General features: G+C 41.6%; 3 protein-coding genes across 3 annotated transcripts; all 3 read right to left on the bottom strand.

The window, feature by feature from the left end:
• Positions 1-247: 247 nt before the first annotated feature.
• On the bottom strand, positions 248-12,763 carry best2 (bestrophin 2). The gene is made up of 10 exons (XM_074628856.1): positions 11,595-12,763; positions 10,496-10,690; positions 10,311-10,405; positions 8,612-8,845; positions 5,900-6,054; positions 5,628-5,705; positions 1,763-1,915; positions 1,587-1,667; positions 1,234-1,388; positions 248-1,037 (listed from the first exon to the last, which is right to left on the bottom strand). Exons 2-10 carry the CDS (start codon positions 10,645-10,647, stop codon positions 263-265), a joined length of 1,878 nt encoding a protein of 625 aa, XP_074484957.1. The 5' UTR covers positions 10,648-10,690; positions 11,595-12,763; the 3' UTR covers positions 248-262.
• A 2,594-nt stretch (positions 12,764-15,357) lies between these two features.
• On the bottom strand, positions 15,358-23,921 carry get3 (guided entry of tail-anchored proteins factor 3, ATPase). Its single transcript, XM_074628854.1, has 7 exons — positions 23,739-23,921; positions 22,342-22,489; positions 21,094-21,242; positions 20,074-20,224; positions 19,774-19,881; positions 18,829-19,026; positions 15,358-16,851 (listed from the first exon to the last, which is right to left on the bottom strand). The coding sequence occupies exons 1-7, from the start codon at positions 23,879-23,881 to the stop codon at positions 16,723-16,725; spliced, it is 1,026 nt and encodes a 341-aa protein (XP_074484955.1). The 5' UTR covers positions 23,882-23,921; the 3' UTR covers positions 15,358-16,722.
• Positions 23,922-26,100: 2,179 nt separating this feature from the next.
• LOC141763979 (noggin-2-like) lies at positions 26,101-27,658 on the bottom strand. Its single transcript, XM_074628852.1, has one exon. The coding sequence runs from the start codon at positions 27,177-27,179 to the stop codon at positions 26,343-26,345; it is 837 nt and encodes a 278-aa protein (XP_074484953.1). The 5' UTR covers positions 27,180-27,658; the 3' UTR covers positions 26,101-26,342.
• Between the last annotated feature and the right edge of the window lie 98 nt (positions 27,659-27,756).

Genomic DNA, 27,756 nt, shown 5'->3' with positions numbered 1-27,756 from the left:
TTCCTCCCAAGTCCCAGAAGTGGTAGTTTAGTAGGCCTACTGTTCACGGTTGACTTTCAGACATCATCAGTGAGGTGGGAGGATATTTTGGAAATACTGGGAGCTTCATTTCCAAAAATTCTGCTCAAAATGTGCTGCAGATTCAAAGTAAAAGTGGAAGCACAGTTTCGTATCTATGACTAATTTCTCTCGTGAAAACGTGCACTGAATCAAGCATTATGGTTTCAAACAGCCAAAAGTTCATGCGAACATCATTGTCCACCTAAGACCCAGTGAGCTCTGATCCCATGCTCACGCTGCGAAAACGCTGCGGTTCGTCACAAGACGGCACAGTGAGGAGGGACATTTTGTTTCCACCAACGGGTGGTTTGGGCACGGCTCTGTTCTGGTTGATAGCCGGCTGGGAGCTGCAGTGCTCCATACTGGAGTGGGCAGCCGGGCGAAACAGGAATGCAGAGGGTTGACGGGAGGCGAAGGGGATGGCGGATGTTGATTGAGTGGACGCCTTTCTTGAGGACTGGGGAGGGGGAGGAAGCAGTGACGCAGGAGCTTGGGTTTCCCCCCTTGTACTCTCTACTTTCCCTCTTTCCTCCCCCATCTGCCACTCTTCCTCACTCTTCCCCTCCACTACACTCACTTCCTCCTCCTCATCAACAGCAGGGTACCATTCTCGCCTCTCCTGTTCCGCCCCAAACTCAACCTCCAGCAGAGGCGTTCTAGTGCTCTTCTCCTCCCTGAAACTGTCCACAGTGCTCTGGGTTTCCTGCCCCAGCCCTGACGGCAGAGACCCACCTTTACCTATTTTACCACTGTCATCGTCTGAATCATCGCTGCATTGGTCAATGCTGGGGGAGTGGCGTAGCCTCTGGAGTTGTGCTGAGGTGCGGCGAAGAGCCCCTCCCATGAAACCAGTGGGGGAAGGGGCCGCGTTGAGAAGGCGGTTGAAGAGGGCCATGTTGGGGTGACGACTGCGTGATTCCTCCAGGTTCTCGGCAATGTCCTCCATAGGCTGGAAGTGCATCTCCTCTTTCGGGATCCTGTCAAGACATGTCAAGGTCATTTACTATTTCTCACCCCCGATTACTTCACACTACTTCTTGAATGAAGGCTGAATACTTTCACTTTCATCACCCAGATTTTCCCACGCGGTGGGGGGATTCAAACTGAAAGTATCACAGTCACAAGTCGAGCCCACGTAGGCCTAGAATGAGAAGGTAAAACCCAGAGACTCACGCCATGTCAAAAGTGGACCCCTGAAAGGAGGGTTTGCGGAGGACAAAGAGAGTTGCGGCGGTGTAGGGGGGTCTTGGGTTGGAGTCGTTCCAGTAACGATCTCTCTCCATCATCGGCAGATCTCCATACATCTCGTCAACTGCCATCATGGACACCTGCAAACAAAACGCAGACAGACACACAGATAAAGGAAAGAGCATGATAGGACAAATCCCATTACAGTTATGTTGAACTTACATAAAGACATGATGGTAAGGCTAAAATGGAAAACCAATGTTGAGCAGTATTTAGTAACATAGCCTCCGAATACTTTAAAGTAAGGTGTAAGGAGACAGCAGTAATATCAAACAAACCTGGAAATTTCGGTCTATCAGCCAGTTGGTCTCAAAGTCATCATCATCTTCTCCAAAAGGGTTGATCAGCTGCTCTGCAACCTTCAGAAAACGTAACACGTTAACTACATGAATCATTGATTTTATTTTTGTACTGTGCACAGGTATCAAAACATATATGTGACCCGCTCTCTGACCTTGAGCCACCCGGCGTAAAAGAAGAACTGCAGCAGGGTGAAGATGGGCACGTAGAGGTCGAGGTCATGACCTGGATAGCCTTGACTGGGGTCCAGGAACTGGCGACCAATGAGACACACCAGGAAAAAGCTGTACACTGCCAAAGTCACCACCTGTGGGAAAGATGGAGGTAATTGGTCACATGATACTATTTTTCATTCATATTTTTATTTGTCTATTCCACAAAGTGGACAAAATTGATATATGATTTATGATATGTAATTCAAGAAGTCATTAAAGAATAACTTTGTAGTTTAACTCATTTATTTTTAAGTAAAGGATAGTTGTTTTATGGAGGTGTGTTTCTGTATCTAACTTATAACAGTTAAAGCTGCAGTCGGTAACTTTGAGCAAATGTAATAAAAAGTTATTTTTATAAAATTTTCATTATATTCTGACAGTAGTGCATGAGACAGATAATCTGTGGAAAAAAATGCATGCTCTTCTGTGTACTCCTGTGCTCCTAATGGATATTTGCAAGATTTCACTGTGCCAAAAACAAAACAACCAAACTTTCTCATTTTACAGCTAATCAGTACACTACAAGATTTTTCTGAAAACATTTGAGGCGAGAAATAGGATTTACAGTAACAGAATATTGATCCATATTTGATCAGCACTGCCTACTTTCTCGAGCAGTGATTGACAGCTGCTTTAGAGACTCTTTGGCTCTGATTGTTTGTTTTCCTTTGGGCACGTTGTGGCCCAATCCCAATATCCACACTCACAGACACTGTCAGTTGACAGTGGGACAGCCCTAAACACTCACTCACTTTGAGGGAACACGCCTCAAAGTCCGTGAGGGTTTAGGGCTGTCCCGCTGTCAAATCGTCAAGTCCTTGAGGGCTCTCTCGCAGACATTTTGAGCCCTTTTGAACACTAACTGTAAGTCTGTATTTCTGCAGACTTTGCCAAAGGGAATTACCCACAATTCATAGCTTTGCGACATTAAACACGGGGTTACCAGGGGAAGCCCGGAGGCGTAAAAAACCCCCACAATAAACAAGGAGGACAGCACATGGATGTTCAGCCTGGCATATTTACATTTACACAGAAACATCAACATTAAGGATTTAAGATGGTATATAAAAAACATGAAATCAGAGTAATACAAGTATTAGACTATATTACCAGGTCTTTTAATTCTGCTTAATGAAGTTTGACTAAAACAGGTCAATTGATTTTTTGACAGTTACCACTTGTCTTGTAAGACAAGAGCCTGGAAGACATTCAAATAGGCAGTAAAAAACATAAAATAAAAACCCCAAACTGGAGTCATCAAGGTAACGTGGTATATCGCCGCAAAGTGCTCTCCCATTCATATTGATACCATTTCAAGCCCTTGCAGCATCTCACCCTCAAACCCTGAACCCTCGGGGACTTAACTGACGTAACCTGGTAAATGGTTAAGACATTAGGGGGGACTTTGGGATTGGGCCGTGTTTATTTTCACAGATTATCTATCTCATGAACTACTGTCAAGATATAGTGACCGTTTTATAAAAATAACTTTTTTTTATCACATTTGCTCAAAGTTACTGATGGCAACTTTAAAGACAACTTCCCATAATGGTGCTCAAACAATAAAAACATTCTCACTTTTTGTCCCGCCAAACACAGCTGTAACTAATAACCAAATTATAAAAGCTGTATTTCATTCAGGCGTGCATGCTGACTCTTTACTGGGACAATTAAATTGAATAGTTGTTCATGTCATTAGTTACACCTGTGCTTATCCTGCTAGGACGAGTCAAATTCCTGCTGTGGAAAATGTCTACAAGTATAGAGAGAAAGTCTCTATAATCTTAATAGAGTTGATCTGTTAGACAGGAGTACTGAGGGACTACTGAAGTAGACAGATTTGATATCAGGGAGACAGATATAGTCCTATTTATTCTTCTTTTAGACAAGGTGAGTTGTTTGGGCATGACATTATTGATTTAAAAAATGTATTTGTTAATAAAACGTCAAAGTATTATTATAAGTATTATTAGTAAAATTGCAGTAAGAAACAAACACAGGCTTTTTTCACAGCAGACATTTTGACTTGTCATAGTAGGAAGACCCCAGGTGTTACTAATAACGTTAACGATGACTCTGCTTTAGTCAAGCGTCCCAGTAAGCCCTGACAGTATGACAGTAATCTTATTATTTACACCTGCTCTTCTCTTACTGTGACACATCAAAATGTGTCTCTGAGCTTAAAATACTGAGGCCTGCACTGTTCACGTCAGAAAGGAGGTGAGATGCTTGAACCTTTGAACTGCTCTGTGCTGTACTTTTGGCTAGTATCTTCTCCAGAGCAATTGTCACGAAGGCTCATGGGAACTGTAGTATCTTGAACTTGTGTCAGCACAAGGTAGAGTAACTGCTCTGGATGAAGGGCAGGCTGATGCACGTAGGGAGAGATGGTGCCTTCAAATGAATCTCGTGAGCTTGTTTTTACAACATGGGAAGTCGTGTACATGATATGCTTGGCATTCACGTGGTTAAGTCCTGAGAACTCCACTGCTAAGCAACGGTAATATTAACGTTACTGTCGGCATCTAGAAACCACAGAGGTTAACAATTTAGCAAGCTGGCAAGCGGGTAACATAATGCAGTAAATATAAAGGCATAATGACAGAGGAAAAAGATGAGGCCGTTGGGAATATCAACATTTTCCTCAGAAATATTATAAAATTACGAAGAAAAACTATATACAACTAAACTTACAATATATTAACTTATTATGCACCAAAATATTTCTGACAATGTCAACAAACACGTCATAAGTCGTGAACTCTGAGCTTTCAGAAACTTTCCACTTACGAGGTCGTGAATACCACAAGAGGGGGTCGTTCATATGGACTCTTCTCATGAACACAGTAAACACAACCCCATTTGAAGGCACCATGACAGTAATGAGCGTGGCGTTTTACCCAAAGTTAAACATTTTTCAACTCTCTGCAAACAGAAAAATACACAAACGTGCAGCGCTCAGCGCAGACTAGATGCTCAGCGCAGACTAGATGCTCAGCGCAGACTAGACGCTCAGCGCAGACTAGACGCTCAGCGCAGACTAGACGCTCAGCGCAGACTAGACGCTCAGCGCAGACTAGATGCTCAGCGCAGACTAGACGCTCAGCGCAGACTAGACGCTCAGCGCAGACTAGACGCTCAGCGCAGACTAGACGCTCAGCGCAGACTAGACGCTCAGCGCAGACTAGACGCTCAGCGCAGACTAGATGCTCAGCGCAGACTAGACGCTCAGCGCAGACTAGACGCTCAGCGCAGACTAGTGGCTCAGCACCTCGTCGCGCTACTGGCATTTGTAGCATAGTGTAAATACGCGATGCTCCCATTGCAAAGAATTCAAAAAAGAAAAAACATGAACATAACGGTTGTGGCGGTTGCTTGCCATCCCCTGCGGTATTGCAATATTGCGGTTATTGCGACAGCCCTACTTAGAACCAAAGCACATAGTCAAAGAATTCTAACCAGTAGCCGTAAACCACTATTGTTTAATGACCAAGAAGACTTGAAGTCATTAAAAGTTAACATTATATTGTTCAAACCAGCAGCACAACCCAGTTTACTATTAAATAGTTTCATATTAATGGTGGGTGGAGCCAACGTGCATATCAGCCAATACCTCCATCGCCTGCTAGTTTATTTGTCAATTCAGCTGTAAAAAATCCTGTTCAAACACAACAACAGTTCTTCAGGACCAATGTAGAAAACTGACAAGCCTCAAGAAAAAAAAACATTGTGAGTGAGTGTAAAAGTGAATGAAAACCAGAGCTCAATTAAAGATGTCAGTATGAGTGCAGCACGAGCACTAACCTGAGTGTAGACTAGAGGAACGCTGATCATGTCGTAATGAAACAGCATGCTGCACTTCCCTCTGAACGCATTCAGCTCCTGTTCACACACAAACACAGAGACTTGCTGAGGTCAGCATTTATCCAAACTCTTCTGTCTTTATGTCTGAGTGAATGTACATCTAAAACTGAATCAAAACACAGGAACTGTAGTTCCTCATCGTCAGTGGGCCTGTGTAATTGTGTGTGTGTGTGTGTGTGTGTGTGTGTGTGTGTGTGTGTGTAATGCTGCACCTCCAGCAGTAGTTTGAGTGTGTGATCGTCTTTGATCCTGCCCTCACAGCGGGCCACAGCTGCCAGGTTGGTGAACCAAACGCAGGGGATCCAGTATTTGTTATAAGGCGAGTGGAGGCCCTCGAACTTCTTTCGTTCCTCTCTTGACATGAATCCTGTACAAACAGCAGACCAAAGCGTCACACACCTCAGGTTCATTGATTTATTACATTTGGCTCACAGATGGGGAGGAATGAGGGATCAATATTCTGTATGTTTTAGCCTGTGGTTGGTTTCCTGAACTTTTCTTGGAGTCTGATTACTACAGTATTTATATAGTCATTTAAAGGGACTATATGTAAGAATCAGAAATTGCTTGTTAAACCTACAGGAGGCAGAATATTTTTGGCATCATTGGGCAAAGATTCCATAATAACCTTTCAACATATTGTAATTCGAGTGTTCTGAGAGATAACTACACTTCTGCACCTCCTCATGGCTCTGTTTTCAGGCTTTAAAAAATCTAATTTCATTGAGAGAGCGTTCCTATTGGCTGTGCTACGGTCATGTGACCAGAACCTGGCGGGCCTTCACCAGATTTCACAATGGCGGCGGCGTCACTAACTTTCTCATTTTACAGCTAAACCGTGCACTACAAGGTGATTCTGAAAACATTTGAGGCAAGAAATAGGCATTACAGTAACATAATATTGATTCATATTTGATCAGCGCTGCCTAGTTTGACTGTTTGGTCGGAGTTTGTGAGTGATTGACAGCCGGCTCTCATAGACAGCAGATGGACAGCAGACCTCAGATCAGCTCTTACTGCTTGTTTTCCTCCGGTCTGTGAAATCTTGCAGATGCCGTTAGGAGCACCGGAGGACACCGGAGGACACCGGAGGACACAGAGGCACAGGATTTTTTTCAGGTTACCTGTTTCATGTACTACTTTCACGATAAAGTAACCGTTTTATAAAAATTACTTTTTTTAATCATATTTGCTCCTATCCCGCCTACTTCAGCTTTAACCACGAACCTTATTTCAGGCATCTAACTAAAAACCCATTCAATAAACCCATTGACTTCCAGACGAGGGAACCGGAAGTGCGAAAATGCTAACTCATTTCATGGTTTTAGGATTCATTCCTGTAGCACTCTATAAAGGCACTTGTGAGCATGCATGACGTCACATCAGTTGTTTTTTGGCCCGCATTGTTCAAATTAAAAGCAGTCTACAGGCTGATAGAGGAAACCAAGAAAGTTGTGTAAGCTCTCATTTTTTAGGTTAGGTTACAACCTGTTCACATATTGGCAATAAAAAAACGATTACAAAATGTCTATATGTGTAAAAACTTACATACAGTCCCTTTAATGTGTCAAGAAAAGACGCTGTAGCTCTATCAGTTAAACATTTTTTTTAAATATACTATTACTGTTTACAACGGTGTAAAATCAAACTTTGACGACACCAAAAGTTGCAACACAGTTCATTTAGGAAACAGTGAGGAGAGGATTGCTCCACCAGCGTCTCTTGATCTTGTATCTTGACGTATGATTTTATTTTACTTTTTTTTTATCACCAGGGAATTTCAAGATGTGCTTGTCCTTGTGATTACTCCTGCTCACTGGTGTAGAGAACATACAGAAGAGGAAACAACACACACTGATGACGTGAGTATGTGACTGATCACATCACTTCATCTACAGCACTTCCTGTCACTTTCTGAGTACAGTGTGAGAAAATCCGACTCAGTGCAATAATAATTGCTGAGAGAGATGCGCACTGACTAAAACAGTGGTTGCATTGTGTATTTCCAATGAGTGCATGTTTCATTATTTATTTAAAGTTTTACTCATTTAAAACTTCTTAGATAATTGTATAAGATCTAGGGTTGTCAAAGTTAACACAATAATAACACGTTAGCGCAAATTAGTTTTAACGCCACTAATTTCTTTATCTCATTAATGCAAGTTTCAATTTTTAGGTTGTAGCGGGCTCCGTTGTAAAGCTACAGTGTAGATCTGGCATCATATGAAACTAGAAAACATAAGGAATCCATTGGTACCAACCATGTTATACTAGCTCCTTGGGAGAAGGCTAAATAACGCTCCAAACTTGTGCTAAATTTGGCAAGATAAAACTGTCATGGCCATTTTCAAAGGGGTCCCTTGACCTCTGACCTCAAGATATGTGAATTAAAATGGGTCCTATGGGTACCCACGAGTCTCCCCTTCACAGACATGCCCACTTTATGATAATCACATGCAGTTTTGGGCAAGTCATAGTCAAGTCAGCACACTGACACACTGACAGCTGTTGTTGCCTGTTGGGCTGCAGTTTGCCATGTTATGATTTGAGCATATTTTTTACGCTAAATGCAGTACCTGTGAGGGTTTCTGGACAATATCTGTGATTGTTTTGTGTTAATTGATTTCCAATAATGAATATATACATACATTTAAAGCAAGCATATTTGACCTCTCTCATGTTGATAAGAGTATTAAATACTTGACAAATCTTCCTTTAAGGTAAATTTTTTAACAAATAAACAAATTTTTTAATGTGCGATTAATCAAGATTAACTATGGACAATCATGCAATTAATGGCGATTCAATATTTTAATCGATTGACAGCCTTAATAAGATCACATCTAACTCACTGCATAATCACAGTGGGTGTTGCTGGCTAAGGATGGACCTCCATCACCACCCCTGTCCTTGTAGCTACTCACCAGCCTCCACCACATGGTCCACGGTGGGGAAACGCTTGAACACGGCCGTGCTGACAGAGCGGAGGATGAGCAGGGCCGACAGACTGGCGTAACGCATCATGGTCCGTCTCAGCAGGCGGCCCCTCTCGTCACTCCCCTGGAGGCCCCCCGACAGGACGCACATGAGCGTGTCAGGGAGCGGGATGCAAGTGTACTGGCTCCACCACCGGTTCACCACCAGGGTCACATAGAAACCTGCAGGCAGCAGTGGAGAGGAGACACGCGGGGGATTAGATGGTTTTTGTCAAATTTTCTAACAAGTACTGTCCTCTGGGTTCCCTGGTGGCCTCAGAGGCTTCAAGCAAAAAATTTAAAAAAAATAGATGTGGGGTCATTCCTGTTATGCAGCAACATTTCAGCCTCATGACTTTGAAAAAAAAGATGGATTTTTCACACTTTTTTTTAATTATATAAGAATAGTGATATGTTTAAAGGGACTATTTGTAACTTTCAGAAATGCTTCTTAACAGCGACACCTGTGGCCGTGAAATCAACGAAAGTCAGCGTCGGGCTCGCTTGCTCGCTCTAAATATACCTGAACGAGCATCGCTCAAAACAGTGAGGCGACACACGTCAGCTAAAACCACAATATCACTCTGTATTTCAGCTGCTTGGCAGTAATGTTAGCTGACCAGACGAAGGTCTCTCCATGAACATGATTTAGATCTGATCCTAGTGTTGGCTTTTCCTGCCTAAGTGCAGGCTGAAGCAGCGGGGCTCTGCAGCGTGTCTCCCTGCTCTCTCCGCCCGCAGCCGGAGAGAGCAGAGGAGACACCGGCACCCGGTCGGTAACGAGAGGGTAACGTAATTCTCTGAAGAGCCCCGTCACTTCACAAGACACGGGAAAGCTCTGTTGGTCTGGAGGAACTGCAGCAGTTATTTCTGCACAAACGTCCACTGTACATTCACTAGATATTCTCAGAGCTAAACTAACTCTTCTGCAGTGTGTAGTGAGCGCGCGTTCACGTCTAGAGGTGGAGCGAGACAGCGACAGGGACACAGAGTAAATGATAAAAATGGTAAAAAAACAAAAACAAAACTATAGTATATATATATTATTTATGTATTATCAGAGAGAGCTTAACATGGCCTATACATTGATTAAAGAATATGTTGGGTCTTTTATAATTTTATATTATAATTATTATTTATTATTATTATTATTATTTATAGTTCCTGTAGAAGTTGATTTTGCACTGGAGACATGTACCAAAAAAAGCTCAGTGAAGTTAAAAAAAAAAAAAAAGGTTATTTTAATGTGCATTATTCATTGTTTATGTCATAAAGAAGCTCTTAATCTATCATTTAAGACTTTTTTTTAATAATTATTTGACACATTTTAAAGAAAATATGAGGCAGTAATTCATGGGGACAGAAGTGTTGCTGCATAACAGGGCTTTACTGACATTTCTGCTATGGGAGCCCAACTGATACATCAGAGAGCCAGTCATGGTGAATCATCCTGACTTATCACATACTGTATATGTTAGCAAGTGTTTTAGCTAGATTGAAGGACAAAACAATGAAAACATATCAGATTAATAAACAGAAATGAATGAATAATCAGAATGGTAATCTCTTTTGATGGATCCTATAGCCACAATCATACTGTCCCCTCTTCTGTTATCCCAAAATGGACAAAAACATCCTCGGTGGTTACCCAGTACAAAGGACATGGGGATGAGACTGGCGTAGTGGTTGCAATAAATTGCCAGCTTTTCGAAATACCTCTTCTGATCATCATACAGGACAAATCTGAAAGAGTAACAGTGATACACAGTGGTTGGTTTGTAAATCAAAGCACAGCTGAATGTGTTTCCTAAAGCTGCCCTCTCTCTGTCTTACCTGTAAGTGATGCTGATGGCGGTATACATGGCAAAGAAAGCCAGGAACTCTTTATATAACACCTTGTAGATGCTGCCTTTCCAGGCCAAAAGCAGCTTGGAGAAGCCACAGAAACGGGCGTTTGCAACTCTGGCTGTGTAGGTGACAGTCATTGGTGACAGCCAGATTATAGTAGGTCCTCAATACAAAAAAGAGCTGTATGAGAGAAACAAGCACCTCTGAGATTATTACACCTGCAGTGCTCCTGTAACAAGTTCAGATGGGTCAGAGGCCATGAACAGATCAACTTATGTTGTATAACTGACACAACTCTCTCTCTAGTCATTCATTTGATTCACAGATAAAAGTATGAATGAATGAATGAAAGACTTTATTTCGAACATAAGGTAAATAAAAACAGATACAAAATAATAACAAAGAAAAAAAGTGTCCGTAAAACTTATATTTCCCTACCTCTTTCTCACTTCTCCTCTAATAACTCATATATCATAGAATGATAATATAATATAATATATAAACTATCCCAGATTTATTTACATCCCAAATTAAATATATGAGCAGCATCCTAAGTTTATTTACAACCCAAATATCCATCCGGAGTTCAAAAGTAGATATAAACCAACCCTTAACACAACCCTTAACACAACTCTTTTTTGTATAGCTTTTTAAAGTGATTTATATTTGTGCTCCGCTCCACAAATCCACCCCACAGACTGAAATACACATACTCTTCTTTGTTGTACGAACACAATGCTTTTTAAAATTCAACATAATTATTGCAGTTTTAAATGTTGCATGTGACTTTAAAAACAGCGTGTTCCTGTGTTCCCTATATCCCACATTATTTACTATCCTGATTGCTCTCTTTTGTAGTATGCATAATGGTTGTAAGTTGCTTTTATAAGTGTTAAACCCCAAACTTCCACAGAGTAATTCAGATATGGTGATATAAGTGAAGAATACAGAATGTGCAGTGATTTATGGTCCAGTATGTGTCTTGTTTTCCCTAAAAGTACATCCCCATCACCTTCACTGAATCATACTAAAAGAACAGAGTTATTTCTAATGTATTTTTTGTCTTAAAATAATATCTCCTTACCTTGTTTGTAGTGTTTTTTCTTGATGAATGCACCAATTTGCTCAGCGCATCTCTGTGCGTAATTGGCACCACTGGACAAGTGAATTCACATCTTCACTTAACAGTATATAGTGTTCTTCTTCTGCGCTGTGCACTTTTTCTTTTCTTTTTTTTCCCAAAGAGCTCATAACCCTGATATCCCCCGGCGTCAGATCGGTTAACTCGAGGCTCGGTCGGCTGCATGGCAGTAATCCTCTGGAGCCTCCTCCAGTGGTCAGTGCGCCCCGGGGTAAATCCCCCAAAACGAGGAGGAGGAGGCGGAGGAGGAGCTCGTTAGCGAGGCCCCCGACCGGCAGAGCGCGGCTCGCTGATGGACCACAAGCGACAGGCCGCAACAGAACACTACAGCATACAGGACTTATGAAACACGAGCAAGTGGACCATGGCAAACTGGCCTGTTAAGTGATATGAAAACAACAACCACTTTTAATGCTTACAGGTTTATAATTGTAGGCTTGTTGAATAATAATATAACAGTGGTAAAAAAAGAAAAATCATCTTCCTGAGTCCATCCTATTTATTTTTTCTCAAGAAAAAAATAATCCCAATTGTTACCAAATGAAACTTCCCACCAGGACATATTTTTTCAAAAGGAAATCATTTATCAACAACAGATGACTTTTAATGACTTTGGCTATTTCAAGCTGTGCCTGTGATGCTCATGAGGCCTACAATATTCTTAATAATAGATATTTTGCATTAAATTTAGCTGTCACCTGGTGCACTGTTAAGAATTTTCCAGTAAAATAACAGTAAAGAACTGATGGCAGGGTTTCCTTTATGTTACTGTAAAATTAACATTATTATACTGTCGCTGAAATTTACAGCTTTGTACTGTTAATGAAAAATACTGTTTGAACTTTATTAATTTAACAGTATTTTACAGTTAATTTACTGTTTAAAGATACATCCTATAGCTGTTTTTCACCATTATTTTTACATTATCTTATTGATTTGTTTTAATGCACTATTTAGGTTGTATTTTTTACATACATTTTAATAAACATTATTTTTGCCTAGATGAATAGACTTAGCAGGTTACAGACATAGGAATAGTCACACTAAATACAATTAAAGGCACTTGTTAGGAAAAAGGCTATAATAGACTTGTTGACACTTTTCCCAAAATGTCTGTCTCTAGCTGGCTACAAGCACAGAAAGCAAACCATAACAACATGTGAGTGAAGAACATCACAGAGCTAATTCACTGATTTTACAATCATGTACAATGTACAAGCCTCACATGTGCAGATCAGGTCCCAGAATTAAAAAAATACTGCATGAAACTGTTGCTGATGATACTTTAGACAATGATCAGCAGTAAAGTGATGTTTTTTAAGAATGCATTATAGTTCAGTTAAAAAACGGCCTATGAGCGTAATTTAACAGGTTTTCTTTTGTATTAACAGTAAAGCACTGTTTTTAGCAATAACAGGTTAATACTGTTGAAATCCTGCTGTAAATTAACAGCAATTGTTTACAGTGTACATATTTCCTGTAATATACCATTCATTCACATAATACTAGACGGGTTAATCATCTTCACCTGCCTTTTTACTAAACTAAACATGGCCAGTACTCCCTCAGATATCGTGGTGTACAAATATGGAACACCAAAACACATGTTATCAAGAGCTCGTTATCCTTAGAACATTTTAAAAAGGAAATTATCATCACATTTAATTCATGATGTCTAATTATCTTTTGATATGTTTAGATATATTTTCTTTTCTTCTGTACTGTTTTTTGTATGTATTTCATTGTTTTTGTTGGATTGTTTTCCACTGTTTGGTTAGGGTTTTTCTGCACATTTTGTGTACTTGTTGTTGTTGTTTAACTTTTGTTGTATTTTTAAGATTATGTTAGCTTAGATCTTCCTTACTTATTTTTTATTGGGGTTGTTTCTCCTGGGGTTGGTGGGGGAGGTCCTTTGTATAAATCTGTGGCTTCTTGACCTCTCCTGACACATTCCTGTTTTTTTTTCATTGACTGGATTTTGTGAAGTTTTATATATGTGCAAATAAATAAATAAATTAATATTAAAAAAAAATACCAGTGGTAGAAAAAATCAACTTCCTGCATCAGTGCTATTTATTTTTTTCTCAAGAAAATTCCCAGTGGGGTGTAATAATCCCACTTGTTACCAAATGCAACTTCCCACCAGGACATATTTTTTTCAAACGGAAATCATTTATTAGGCTACACTCAACAACAGATGACTTTTAATGACTTTGGCTATTTCAAGCTGTGCCTGTGATGCTCATGAGGCCTACAATATTCTTAATAATGGATATTCTGCATTAAGTTTAGGTGTCACATGTGTTATTCCCCTGTATTTTTCATTTCAAGTCAGTCCCTCCTGAACTGTGGTGTTGAAGGTAAAAGGGGACTCATTATGCTTTAGTGTTTTTTCTAGGGCTGTCAGTCCTAATTGAGATTAATGGCACATTTTTTAAGTATTTAATACTCTTATCAACATAGGAGCGGACAAATATGCTGCTTTATGAATACACATGTATATATTTATTATTGGAAATCATTTAACATCACAAAACAATGACAGATATTGTCCAGAAACCCTCACAGGTACTGCATTTAGCATAAAAAATATGCTCAAATCATAACATGGCAAACTGCAGCCCAACAGACAACAACAGCTGTCAGTGTGTCAGTGTGCTGACTTGACTATGACTTGCCCCAAACTGCATGTGATTATCATAAAGTGGGCATGTCTGTAAAGGGGAGACTCGTGGGTACCCATAGAACCCATTTTCATTCACATATCTTGAGTTCGGAGGTTAAGGGACTCATTTGAAAATGGCCATGCCAGTTTTGGAACGTTATTTAGCCTCCTTCGCGGTAAGCTGGGCGGTCATGGTTGGTACCAATGGATTCCTTATTTTCTAGTTTCATATGACGCCAGTATTTTCACCCTAGCTTTAAAATTGAGCCCACAACAACCTCCGAAAATCAATTGCGTTATTACGTTAAAGAAATTTGTGGCGTTAAAACAAATTTGTGTTAACGGGTTATCGCGTTAACTTTGACAACCCTAGTTTTTCCCCTTTCCTTTAGTGTGTTATATATATTTTTTGCATGTAAAAGGTCTACAAAGTTACAAAGCCCAGGGTCCAGGGAGTTACTCTCCCCTACAGAAACACTGCTCCTGATCTGCCTAAAACACCTCGCCTGAAGTCCTGCCTTTTCTTCTGCAACGTGGTGATGTCACCAAGTAATATATTTGCATATTACCTGCCTAGTGGCTAGTCTGGTACGCCCTCAAACAAAGCTAGTTAGAACAGAGCTAGAGCAGAGTCCGAAGAGTTTAGTTCAGTTGACCAATCATAACAGTGGGTCAGCTGACCAATCAGAGCAGGGCCCACTGTTATGATTGGTCAACCGAACTAAACTCTTCAGGGCAGGAGCTCAAACAGAGCGTTTCAGACATTGGGGGGAAATAAGGTGTTGCAGCACAGCCAGTATGAGAAAAATAAAGTGTTTTTTGAACATTAAAGTAAACATGTTCTAGTAGAAACCCAAAATACAACCTGACAATACACATAATATGTCCTCTTTAACTGAGGCTTTTAGCTCTGTCAGAGGCAATCTGCAGTCTGGTCGGTTTACATCCGCGCACTCGTATGACAATTTGCTTCCGTCTACGTCAAATAAGAGTTAAATAAATAAGCAGCTCGCAGATCAAAAGAATGACAAAAGGCTCTCGTCAGAGGCAAGTTTGTTTTAATTAACACTCGCAACATAATTTAAAGAAAAGTCTATAGAAAACAGATTATTGACTCAAAAGCATTCAGTGACAGAAAGGGGGCAATTATGTATCCACCTGTTGGAAGTATCAGGCGAGCCAATCAGAGGCCAGTATTCAATCACCAGGGCAAAGATGCTTGGATTCTATTTAACAACTCGCCATTCATTTGTTCCACTTTTGATCCACCAACATTCAATATATTTGTATTAAGGATGCACTAAATAAGGCTACTAATATGTTTCAATAGTGTTCCCATATAGTTCTCAGTAAACAGGTTGGACACAGAATGTTTGATGATGTTTATGAGCACTGTATGGGAACCAGCTTCCTGCCGCTCAAACGTCAAGAGTCTCATCACACATTCTTGCCTTTGAATCTCATAAAACTGGTGCCGTCTCAACCACATACCACCTGAAGCGACCACGGTGGCCTAAAATAACTTACTGAGGCTTTTAAGACTGTCCAGTTCAAACAATGACATAGCCATATATGGATATAAAGCTCCCAACTTGACTAGATTCAAAATCTCATAGACATTAGGTTACTGCATTTACACCAGGGTCACATGTTAATGTGAGGTCTAATGATGTGTCACATGGTAAAAGACACATTATAGACTGCTCTGGTTTGCTTAATTGCAATAAGATGGATGGTCTTGGCAAAGAACAAAGACCACAGGTCATATTGTTTTGGGTTTATCTTTCTTTTTTTTTTTAAAGGTAATTGTCTTTTTTTCATTGCCATGAATCTCTATAAATTTGATGTAAATTCCAAATGTGAGAGATGAATTCGCATGAAATTTTAGTCAAAAGTCAAACTGGAGAACAAACACGGCCACCAAACCACACAGAATAAACAAGGCATAAACATCAACCATCTGAAAGCCGTTTTATCCTGGAATACGGGAGCACCGTCGCTGGAAACACTTTGTTTTCACAACTGAGATGGGACACTGCAAAGGATGGAAGAGGAGGGGAAGGACTATTTTTTTGTAGAGACAAAGTTAAATGCTTCAAGTAGGAATAGTACAACTGCCACACAGAGGATATGAAGGAAAGAGGAGGTGAACAGAGAGTAAGGCTCTCTCAAACAATATAACAGGTTATGTACTGTATGTGTGTTTGTGATTTCATCAGCTCCCCTTCAACAAGGGCGTGTGTCCTGCTGTAGCAGTGCTCTGCTTTGGATGACGGACTGAGGGGGACTGAGTGGATCAACTTGAGGCTGTTACTGCAGGGTTTGAGGCTGGTTGAGGGAGGTGAGTTCAGACTGTAAAGGTGTGGTCTGTAGGAGTGGAGAAGGGAGGTCCTGCAGGAAGGGACATCACTTATTTGGGGGTTTGTAGGGTTCCAGTAGTTGCTTAGAGAACGTGTTGACCTTTTCGGCACCTCGAACTTCATGGGGCAGCAGCGGTAACTTGATTATGTGGAAATCTTCATAAAGATCCTCCATCTGTAGGGAGGAGACAGACCATTATTGAGGACGACGACATGCGACATTGGGTGCAAACTATCAGGGCTGGGACGATACGCCTATCTCCTGAATCGATACAAATCACAATACTTGGGTGCCGATTCGATATGTATTAGGATTTTTAAGTATTGTGATTCGATATTGCGATATTTGTTAACTTTTTTAACACTAGTCCATGGGAAAAAGTTGAATCATACACTTCTACGGCCTACTTTGTAAAATCTCTAAATTCATACCTAAAAGAAAATGCTTGATTTTGTGTCTGTATGTATTCAGAGATGTCCTGAAGTCAAATATATCAGTCATTGTCAGGTTTTTTTTTTTTTTTTTTAACAACAATTAGTAGTATTTTCTTGGTAATTTATCAGGGACATGTAATGTTTTATACTTCTAGAGCAGGGGTCTCAAACTCGCGGCCCGCGGGCCAATTGCGGCCCGCAAGACGATATTTTGTGGCCCCCACCTTGATATGAAAGTTTAATGTTAGTGCGGCCCGCAAATTTTTTTTTTTTTATAAAGTTTTTTTTTTTGGGGGGCATTTTTTCATTTTTATTGACAGGACAGTGGATAGTCTTGGAAAGGGGGGAGAGAGAGAGTGGATGCGGAAAGGGCCACAGGCCGGATTCGAACCCGGGCCGCCGCGGTCACGACTAAGTCTTGTTACATGGGCGCTCGCTCTACCAACTGAGCTAACCAGGCGCCCTCGGCCCGCGAGTTTTATGTGAATGGCATTTTGCCGTGGAAGGTCCCTTTGTTGCGCGAGCCCGAGCTGAACGAACCTACCAATCACAGCGGGGTATATGGCTCCCGGGGACGGGCAATCGGCCGGGCTTGATGCAAGCAGAGAAACATTTCACAACAACTGTGGCGGCGCCCGTGTAACATCGCATAAACTAGATTAAAGCTTGATTTATACTTCTGCGTTGAATCGACGCCGTAGCCTGACGTGCACCTCTCCAGAAATGTAACTACACGTCGCGGCGACGCAGACCGCAACAGCTGTGATTGGTCCAGTCTGTCAGCGATGCTGAGCGGCCAGGACCAAGTTCTACTTCTCTCTGCCTCCATCTTTTCAATGTTTGTTCACACAAATCCACTCAGATGAAAGAAGGAAACTCATAGAGACGCCGCCGCCAACTAGCGGTTTGGTGGTGTAATTGCAGAGCAACACAAACACAGCAGGCACAACTTTATTGCGGAGTGACACCAAGTGGAATGAATATATATCTTGTCACACAGCCCCAATCATGTCTTTTTCAAACCTGCAGTGAAGAGAAAGGTTGGTGACGAGCACAGACAATTTCAGGAAAAGTGGGAGACGCAATAGAGGCCATGTTCAGAAGAACCGTTCATGTTCTTCAATGTTCCATTAATGTTCAGGACAGTTCATGTTCAGAAGAACCGTTCATGTTCAGAAGAACCCATTCAAGTTAAAGAACTGTTAATAATGACGTTTGAGAAGATTGTTTTTTTTTTAACAAAGCTTTTTTTGTGGAATACCTGATGCGGCCCAGCCTCACCCAGACTCTGCCTCCAGCGGCCCCCAGGTAAATTGAGTTTGAGACCACTGTTCTAGAGAATATAATCCAATTCATCTTATTTCCATATATGTATTTTGTATATACAGTTCCCTTTTTTAACACCTTATTTTGAAAACCAGACGTAGTCACACGTGTATACTTCCACTGACTGCACCAAGTCTGTCACTAGCTCTCCCCGTCAGCTCCTTTCTCTCGGTTTTGGTTATTGAAGCGGATATGACGTCACGTTATTCAGACTACAATAAAAGCGGTAACTTCCTTCTACCTCCACATAGACTCAAATGAAGCACTTATATTGAATCTGGCATTAAAAAATCTATTTCAAAATCGTAAAACAAAAACATAGATGAATCAATTTTTTCCCACCCCTACAATTTATGCAGCCGTATTACAAAAACAAACTACTGTCTCTTACCTGGTCTAAATACTTGGACTGAATTTTATGGCGGGCTTCACACATTTTGCACGGCCTGTCTGATTCGGGGAAAACAAGTTGGTTGACGATGATGTTGTGCGTGTCGATGCGGCACTTGGCCAGCTCCTGGATCAGCCGCTCCGTCTCATACAAGGAGAGGAACTCAGCGATACACACACAGATGAAGGTGGTCTGTTCCTGATGGACGGGAGGAAAGAGGAGTTACAACACATTTACAGAAAGCTTTTAATATGACCAGTTCAAGTGTTGAGTTGTTCTGCGAATTAGTCGCACATTTTTTATTTGTTCAAAATGTACCTTAAAAGGGAGATTTTTTAAATATTTAATACTCTTATTAACATGGGAGTGGGCAAATATGCTTGCTTTATGCAAATTTATGTATATATTTATTATTGGAAATCAATTAACAACACAAAACAATGACAAATATTGTCCAGAAATCCTCACAGGTACTGCATTTAGCATAGAAAATGCTCAAATCATAACTTGGCAAACTGCAGCCCAACAGGCAACAACAGCTGTCAGTGTGTCAGTGTGCTGACTTGACTATGACTTGCCCCAAACTGCATGTGATTATCATAAAGTGGGCATGCCTGTAAAGGGGAGACTCGTGGATACCCATAGAACCCATTTTCATTCACATATCTTGAAGACAGAGGTCAAGGGACCCCTTTGAAAATGGCCATGCCAGTTTTTCCTCGCCAACATTTTGCATCAGTTTGGAGTGTTATTTAGCCTCCTTCTCGACAAACTAGTATGACATGGTTGTTACCAATGGACTCCTTAGGTTTTCATATGATACCAGTATCTTCACTCTAGCTTTAAAAAGAGCCCGCTACAACCTAAAAATCGCAAGTTGCGTTAATGCGTTAAAGACATTAGTGGCGTTAAAATGTATATATAAATGCAACCGGAGTGACTTACAGGATCTTTGAACTGCTCACTGACTGAGCGGATGACTGGCAGGGTTTCCTCCAGCTTAGAGGCCAGCTGGTCTGCGTTCATGTCACCCAGACCGAGCATGTTACACATCTACAAAGAGTGACAGAGAAATAGAGAAGACATATAAACTTTATTTGCCTGTTGTTGTTTTTAACCCTTCCACTTTGCATCATCCTTACTTCAAGTTCAACAGTAGCTTTGTGGAGCTTTTACAGACATCTAAACTCACATAAAAAAAATTGTAAAATCAATGAGTGAGTGGATGTGCTCGTCTTTCCTCACCTGGGAGATGAAAGGGCTGATCTGGTTCTTTATCTGCATGAGGCGGCCCAGACCACGCTCCACGATGGTGGGAAAGTTGAGCAGCCGCAGCGTGTGACCGGTAGGGGCAGTGTCAAAGACCACCACTGAGAAGTTCATTCCTTTCACTAACCTGGGGTACAGGTAGACAGTAACGGTGAGTTAGTATCACACTGGCTACCATTTCTTTATTAGGAGAGATGTTTCAATACCATTTTTACCTTCCCAATATCGATTCGGATATCTGAACTTGCGGTATCAGCCGATACTGATTACTGATCCGATACCAGCGTTTAATATCTTCGTCACTTTTGGGCTATCTTTGTGGGATTTATCTAATCATTGGAATGCGGTTTCCAACATTTGCTGCTGCAGTTCGTCCTTTTTTGTCCCCTTGGTGAAGTCGTCGTGCTCTTTCGCATGATGCGTCTTCAAATGTTTTATAAGATTGCTGGTGTTGAAATTGGCAACACTAGTGTCACTCCTCAAAATGGAAGCCTTACATATCACTGCTTTACTTGGATTTTCCACTGTGATATATTGCTAAATAGCTGACATTTTCCTCGCTGTGACTACCGTTACACTCTCCACTAGCACCGCACTGTTGTTGTTTGCTATCGTCACGTGACAAACTACCTGCAGTCAGTTCTTCTTCCCTGCTCTAAAACAGTAGTTGCCAGTGGCAGCCATGATACATCCAGGGCGACAGCACAGTGAAGGCTACTGTTTTGGAGCAACGAAGAAGAATAATTGATTTCTGGTTAAACAAGTTGATTTTTTTTCTGGGTTAATAAATTATGCTATCGGATCGGTGCATAGACTGGCGTATTTGCCGATACCGAATTTTGGGTAGTATCGGACTAATTTCCAATACTGGTATCGGTGTCGGAACAACTCTATTTATTAGCTCAGTCACACTACTGCGCAAAGTAAATGCAACTCTTGGTCAGCAATACCACTAAAAAAGTGCTATGTGGCTTTCTGGTGACCATGTTGTCTTACCTCATGACCTCCGCATAGCTCATGGCCTCGTCAATGCCAGGGAAGGCGCTCATGGCCTCCTGCATCATCTTCTTACCCATGCTGAGCATGTTGTCCTCCTCGAAGAACTCATCAGGCAGTTCTGCCACACCGAGGCTCGGGTCAATCTCCTGCACTCACACAGACACAAAGAATCAGCAGCATATTTCACCAAACGGAGGGCCTCCAGCAGCAATTCAGTTTGTTATTATACAATGATGGTTTGTGCTTGAGACCCAGATGTGGAACGGACTATCCTCATGACACTAAAGAGATAGTTACCTCATGCACTAAATTTCATTTTCCATAAACAGCATAAATAAACCTCTTTGTTAACAACTGTAGCTATGTTTATATCCACTAGTCAAACTCATTTTGGGAGACTTTTGATATATGACAATATTCTGACCAGTTATCCATCCAACAGTTTGCATGGCTAGGATAGAGATGCATGTCCAAAAGAAAAGCCCACATTTCTGAACGGAAGGAGAAACACACCTACTTTTAAACATTATGAAAGTCTTTCAAGAAGGTGGTTGACAGAATAAAAGAGTGGGGCTGTGTTCGCACGGTTGAACAAGTCCACCGCCGGTGGGAAACTCTGAAAGAATCCTATTTTGACAGCTGCATGTAAATGGGAATATTAATTTCCATTAGCCATGTAAACAGCTTTTTAGGAATATTGACGTTTTCGGAATAAGGGCTAAAAATGAATATTTTGTGCAGGTAAACGTAGTCAGCGTCATAGCTTACTGGGACGCCTGAACAGAACAGAGCTCTAGTTATCAATAACACTTGTGCCATTTTTGTCACTCCAACATGATGTATTAGGGTTTACAAAAAAATATTCTTATTTAATTCTGCTGTTTCCACTTTATTATCTTTATTGTTTAAATTCCCGGCATCCTATTTGATTTTAGGGAACGAAATATGTTAAAAGTTTTCTCTCATCTGACAAGTGAATGACCATAAAGGTGCTGAGACAATTACATGGAACAGACACTAATTCATGTTATTAGTTACACCTGTACCGTTTCTGCTGTGACAAGTCAAAATGTCTGCTGGAAGAAAAGCCTTTTGGAAAACAATCGCAGCTCAACTGTTAGTTGAGACTTAAGAATTAAGTTAAGAATTTGCTTCCATAAAAACAGGTTGTGAGTTTTATACTTCAATCTCTGCCTGTAGTGTCTTCCTGTGCGGATGTTTTTGTAATGCAGTGCTTAGACTTACCATTGCAAAGAGGTTCTCATAGCCCTTGACCTTAGTAGGCACCTTTGAGAACTTCTGGTCAAAAGCATCCGAGATGTTATGAGCGGGATCGGTGGAGATGATGAGGACACTCTCCCTGACAGCAGCGAGCTGGACAGCCAAACTGCAACTAGAGAAAAACACAAAAGAGGTTTTAGTGTGTTATCTTTTCCTGATCTTAACAGTTGCATAACGTAAACTACAGCTAAGGGATACATTCTCTGGACTTAAATGGTTCTAGGTGCATGCAATTAATGCCTGTAACTGTGGCTATCAAACCCACAGGGCTTTGACTGTCAGACCCACCCACAGGGCTTTGACTATCAAACCCACAGGGCTTTGACTGTCAGACCCACCCACAGGGCTTTGACTATCAAACCCACAGGGCTTTGACTGTCAAACCCACAGGGCTTTGACTGACTCTAAACCTTTGTGTGCACCAGGTATTTACATGTATCTGAAAGCACTAATCGTCACAGACCAAAAGTAACGGCACACTCACGTTGGCAAAAATATCATATTTGACTTTGTGGCATTACCTAGCACAGGCTTCTTAAATGTTGCTTATTCCTGCTTTTGATATATTGTTCTTGATATTTTATTTATTTATTTGCACATATATAAAACTGCACAAAATCCAGTCAATGAAAAAAAACAAGAGATGTGTCAGGAGAGGTCAAGAAGCCCTAGGCTTATACAAAAGACCTCCCACCAACCCCAGAAAAAAACAATAACAAGAAAGATCTAAACTAACATCATTTTAAAAATACAACAAAAGTTAAACAACAAGTACACAAAAAGAAAAATCCTAACCAAACAGTGGAAAACAATCCAATTAAGATGCTTAATACATTGTAAGCATCACTCAATGGCTTTAACGACAGCGTCATGTGTCAGCTGTTGTGCAGACCTGTCAGCTAATGCTAGCTGGTATTATTCATCACCCACACAGGTGACCTAGCTGTTGATTAGCTTAGCCACAAGCTAACACACAGTTACCCTTTGAATGAGCACAAGGCCAGAAGAGAACCAGCATCCTGCAGCGTGATGCTCAAACAGCTGGATTTAGAGTCATGACTACATGTTGTCAGGGTAACAGGCTAACGTTAGCTCGTGACAGGGCTTGACAGCATTCAACGAGCTAACCGGCAAACTAGCTCAACGTTAGCCTTCTTGTCTTCACACGGGAGGTTAAGGGGACTTGTGTTTTAATGATTTCTAACTAATAATATATCGCTCATAGGATTCTTCTTATGTAAAAACATCGTATGAGTCATCTGAATGATCCACGTCAAGTAACGAGGGCAGCTAAGCTAACGTTAGCTCTGTTAGCTCGCGTCGTAGCATGAAGGCTAACGAGCTTTTCCCCTTCAACTCACCTACATGTCGTTTTACCGACACCTCCCTTTCCACCCACAAAGATCCACTTGAGGGACTTCTGCTCGATGATGTTCTTCAGCGTCGGCTCTAACGGCTCCACATCAGGAGCATCTTCAAACTCGTCTTCCAATGAAGCCGCCATCTTGTCTGTGTACACTGAGACGGAGCTGCAGCTGGTGATGGACCACGGTGATGCCTTCACGGGACCACGGTGACGCCTTCACGGTGACGCCTTCACGGTGATGCCTTCACTGAGCCTCGGAAACAAGAGATACTGATGTCTAGTGCAAATGGTGGCGACTAACAAAAAGAGAGAAGCAACCAAAAAACAAATGTAGTTTTATGGTAGGTGTGGGAGGAATATGACATATAGATATATAGATTATATAGAATATAGACATTACCAATAAGGGGGCCAGAATGGGAACACCAGTACACATTTTAAAGGCTGGAATGTCAGTAATGAGGCCTTTTAATATTTTCAAAACATTTAAAGGGACTATTTGTAACTTTCAGAAATGCTTGTTAACATTGACGCCTGTGGCCGTTAAGTCAACGAAAGTCAGCGTTCATAGACATGAACGAGCATCGCTCAACACAGTGAGGCGACACACGTCAGCTAAAACCACAATATCACTCTATATTTCAGCTGCTTGGCAGTAATGTTAGCTGAGCAGACGGAGGTCTCTCCATGAATCACTGCTGATCCTAGTGTTGGCTTTTCCTGCTTCAGCCCCGGAAGAGAAATGTTATCGTCTCTGACCGGGTGCAGGAGGGAGACACCGGCACCCGGTTGGAGATGATAATGTTTCTCTCTGCGGAGGCCAGTCACTTCACAAGACACGGAAAACCTCTGTTGGTCTGGAGGAGCTGCAGCAGTTATTTCTGCACAAACGTCCACTGTACATTCACTAGATATTCCCAGAGCTAAACTAACTCTTCTGCAGTGTGGAGTGTGCACGCATACACTGGACGAGCTGAGTGAAGGCAGAGAAGCAGAGAAGCAGAGGAGCAGAGTACAGCAGAGACTGCGGCCCTGGAGACCAAAGCTATGGTCTCCCCCGTGTCCTATGACCGCGGCCAACACTGTTTTGCAAGACGGGTTCACTAGATATAACTTTGTGGTTTTGGTGCTTCCGTGTAGTTTGTGTTGGAGTCTGAGTCTGAACAGCGTAGCCACACGAGAGCGCGCATGGGACACCGACCCGGTAGATTTATACGTGTAAGAAGTTACAAACAGTCCCTTTTAAGTACAGAAACACATTCACAGCTGAAAAACAGTTCATTCTTAAAGTGATGTTTTCATGTATTACAAACACAACTCACAAACGATAGGTTAACGCAAGAAAATTGTTTTAATAGGATATCAATGGTGTAATTGAATAATGATTAAAGGGGACCTTAATAATCTTTCAGCATATTGTAATTCAAGTGTTCTGAGAGAAAACTAGACTTTTGCACCTCCTCATGGCTCTAATGGCTTTAAAGAAATCTAGCCTGTGACGGGAGACTTTGGCCAATCACAGGTCATTTCAGAGAGAGCGTTTCTGTTGAGCGTTCCTATTGACTGTGCTTTGGTTGGTGGGCGGTGCTTGGTATTTCCTCAACTGATCTCAACATGGCTGCCGGGTCACACATATTCTCATTTTACAGCTAAACAGTACACTACAAGATGTTTCTGAAAACATTTGAGACGAGAAATAGACATTCATATTTGATCAGCGCTGCCTAGTTTGACCGTTTGATCGGAGTTCACTCACCTGGGAGATACAAGTCCGGTCTGTCTTGTTCCCCCAGTGATGAGCTTTTATAGCTCCACCGTTACCTTGGATACTGTAGTATTAAATATAAAATAACCGCATAAAAATATGAAAATAACACAAATATGTACACCTAATGACTATCAAATAAAGGTAAAATTACAAAAAAAATAATAGTAAAAATAGTAACAATTTTATTAAAGCTGAAATTGTGTATCTAATGTAACATGCAAGAGGTATATGTTACACGAGGGATTGACAGCCGGCTCATAGACGGCAGCTGGACGGCAGACTCCGACTCCGACTCGGCTCTGATTGGTTGTTTTCATCTGGTCTGGGAAATCTTGCAGATGCCATTAGGAGCACCGGAGGACACAGAGGCACATGATTTTTTTTTTTCAGATTACCTGTCTCATGCACTACTGTCAGGATATAGTGAGCGTTTTATACAAATATTTTTTAAAAAAAATCATATTTGCTCCAATTTTACCCACTGCTGCTTTAACTTTGCAGCTGCTTTCAACTCTCTGGTTGTCAATCCGAGTGTCTCTGGAAAAGAGCATTGCTGCAGAAAAAACTTTGATAAATAATGAAATAATTCAACAATATATCAGGAAAAAATATTTTTATTAAATTCTGTTTAAAGACAGTTAGGTACATGCAATGTCTTACTGAGTGATTAAAAGCAGCTATGATTAGGTATGGAAAATCAGTCAAACACATCATCAAACACAATTTTGATTTCATCAGTAACGACTCAATGACAGAACAACATCCACATGCTTATAAAAACCCAGCTGAAGAAGAGGATATGAGGATTGAAAATCTTAGTGAGAAAAACATTCATTTACATGAACACGTGCATGCTGTGACCACAGGATAAGGCACTTGCCTCCACATACACCTTTTCATGATTTCACCTGCCCCCACCTCACCATCAGACCCGTTGCCTCCCTCTCTGATTTCCAAGCAGTGCCAAGCCAGAATCTTTATGCGCGCCGTCTGAGCTCGCACACACTCCATCCCACCAGGAAAGGAGCAACTTCGCGCTCCGTCTGAACTTTCGCAATCAGTCTGCCGCAGCCAACGTGGCCAGAAAGCAGGTCCGAGATCCACCCATTGGTAGCTTAATCCGCAAGTAGCAGAGCGCACTAACCAGTCTCTGACTGAACCGGCGACGTGTGAGGGCAGAGAGCCGAGGTCCAGATCTGCGGCTTCCTTTATCAGCTTCTGGCTGTGGTTTGCCGCTGCGTCTTTCAGCTCCGGAGAAGCACTCATGTTAAAGTTCTTCCACGTTGCAGGCAGTGACAGATTACCCAAAGGTCGACCATCACCGTGACCCCCAGAGGCTTCAGACGGTCGCTCTATGGACATCCAAAACAGGTCAAAAGAGGGTCCCATAAGACGCAGGAGGCGAGAAGGGCGGCGATTTCTGGGTTTGGGCATGTAGTGGTAGTCTTCAGCGTTTGTCAGCAGGGTGTAGGGGCGGACCGGCTGTGAGTAGGACGGTAGACTGGCTCTCAGCTGGAGGAATGGTGAATCCGAGCCTGTGTCCTCCTCGTCTTGAACAACATTTGGAAGCTGGATCTGGGTTGAAACGTTGGAAGTAAACAATGCAGATCCACGTAGAAGGACAGAAATCCAGCAGAGACAGACACCGCAGCTGAATGGTCTCGGCATGGTGCGGATGGTAGGCGACAGAAAGACGAGAAACTGCTCCTCGTTTTCCTTTTCACCCGTTCGGTTATGGGTTCTCCTCTGGGTGCTTCAAGAACTCTATGTACTCTACACCAGACATCCTTGAGCTTGTGAACAATAACATACTGAAATCAGTGCCTTTATAACACAAACAGCAGACATATTATTGAGTAATGCCAGGCAGAGCACGCCTAAGCTCCCACTTCTCATTCAAGGCTCTGATGTTTTGGCTAACTTCAAAGCAAACACTCAGGGAAAAACTGAGAATCTATAGTTTGTTTTCAGCATAATTAATACAATTTTAACAGTGTGGTACATTCAAGTGAAGGCTGTAACTGAGATGTCATCAAAGTGACATTTGCACGAGACACAAAAGCAGTTCTATATATTTCACAGCAAGCATGAAACAAGAAAAAAAAAGAAGAATCATTTGACCTCAATTTGGTGTCACAGCGACCTCGAACACAAGATCTCAAAAAAATAGCACAGCTCCCTCTCACACAAAGACTGCACTTAGATCAGTCATAAAACCAGCTTCAGGGTAAATTCCCTTCATGGC

The sequence above is a fragment of the Sebastes fasciatus genome, chromosome 3, assembly GCF_043250625.1.
Source record: "Sebastes fasciatus isolate fSebFas1 chromosome 3, fSebFas1.pri, whole genome shotgun sequence".
NCBI lineage: Eukaryota > Metazoa > Chordata > Actinopteri > Perciformes > Sebastidae > Sebastes > Sebastes fasciatus.
Note: the sequence above shows the minus strand (reverse complement) of the source record. Positions and strands in the feature narration are given on the sequence as shown.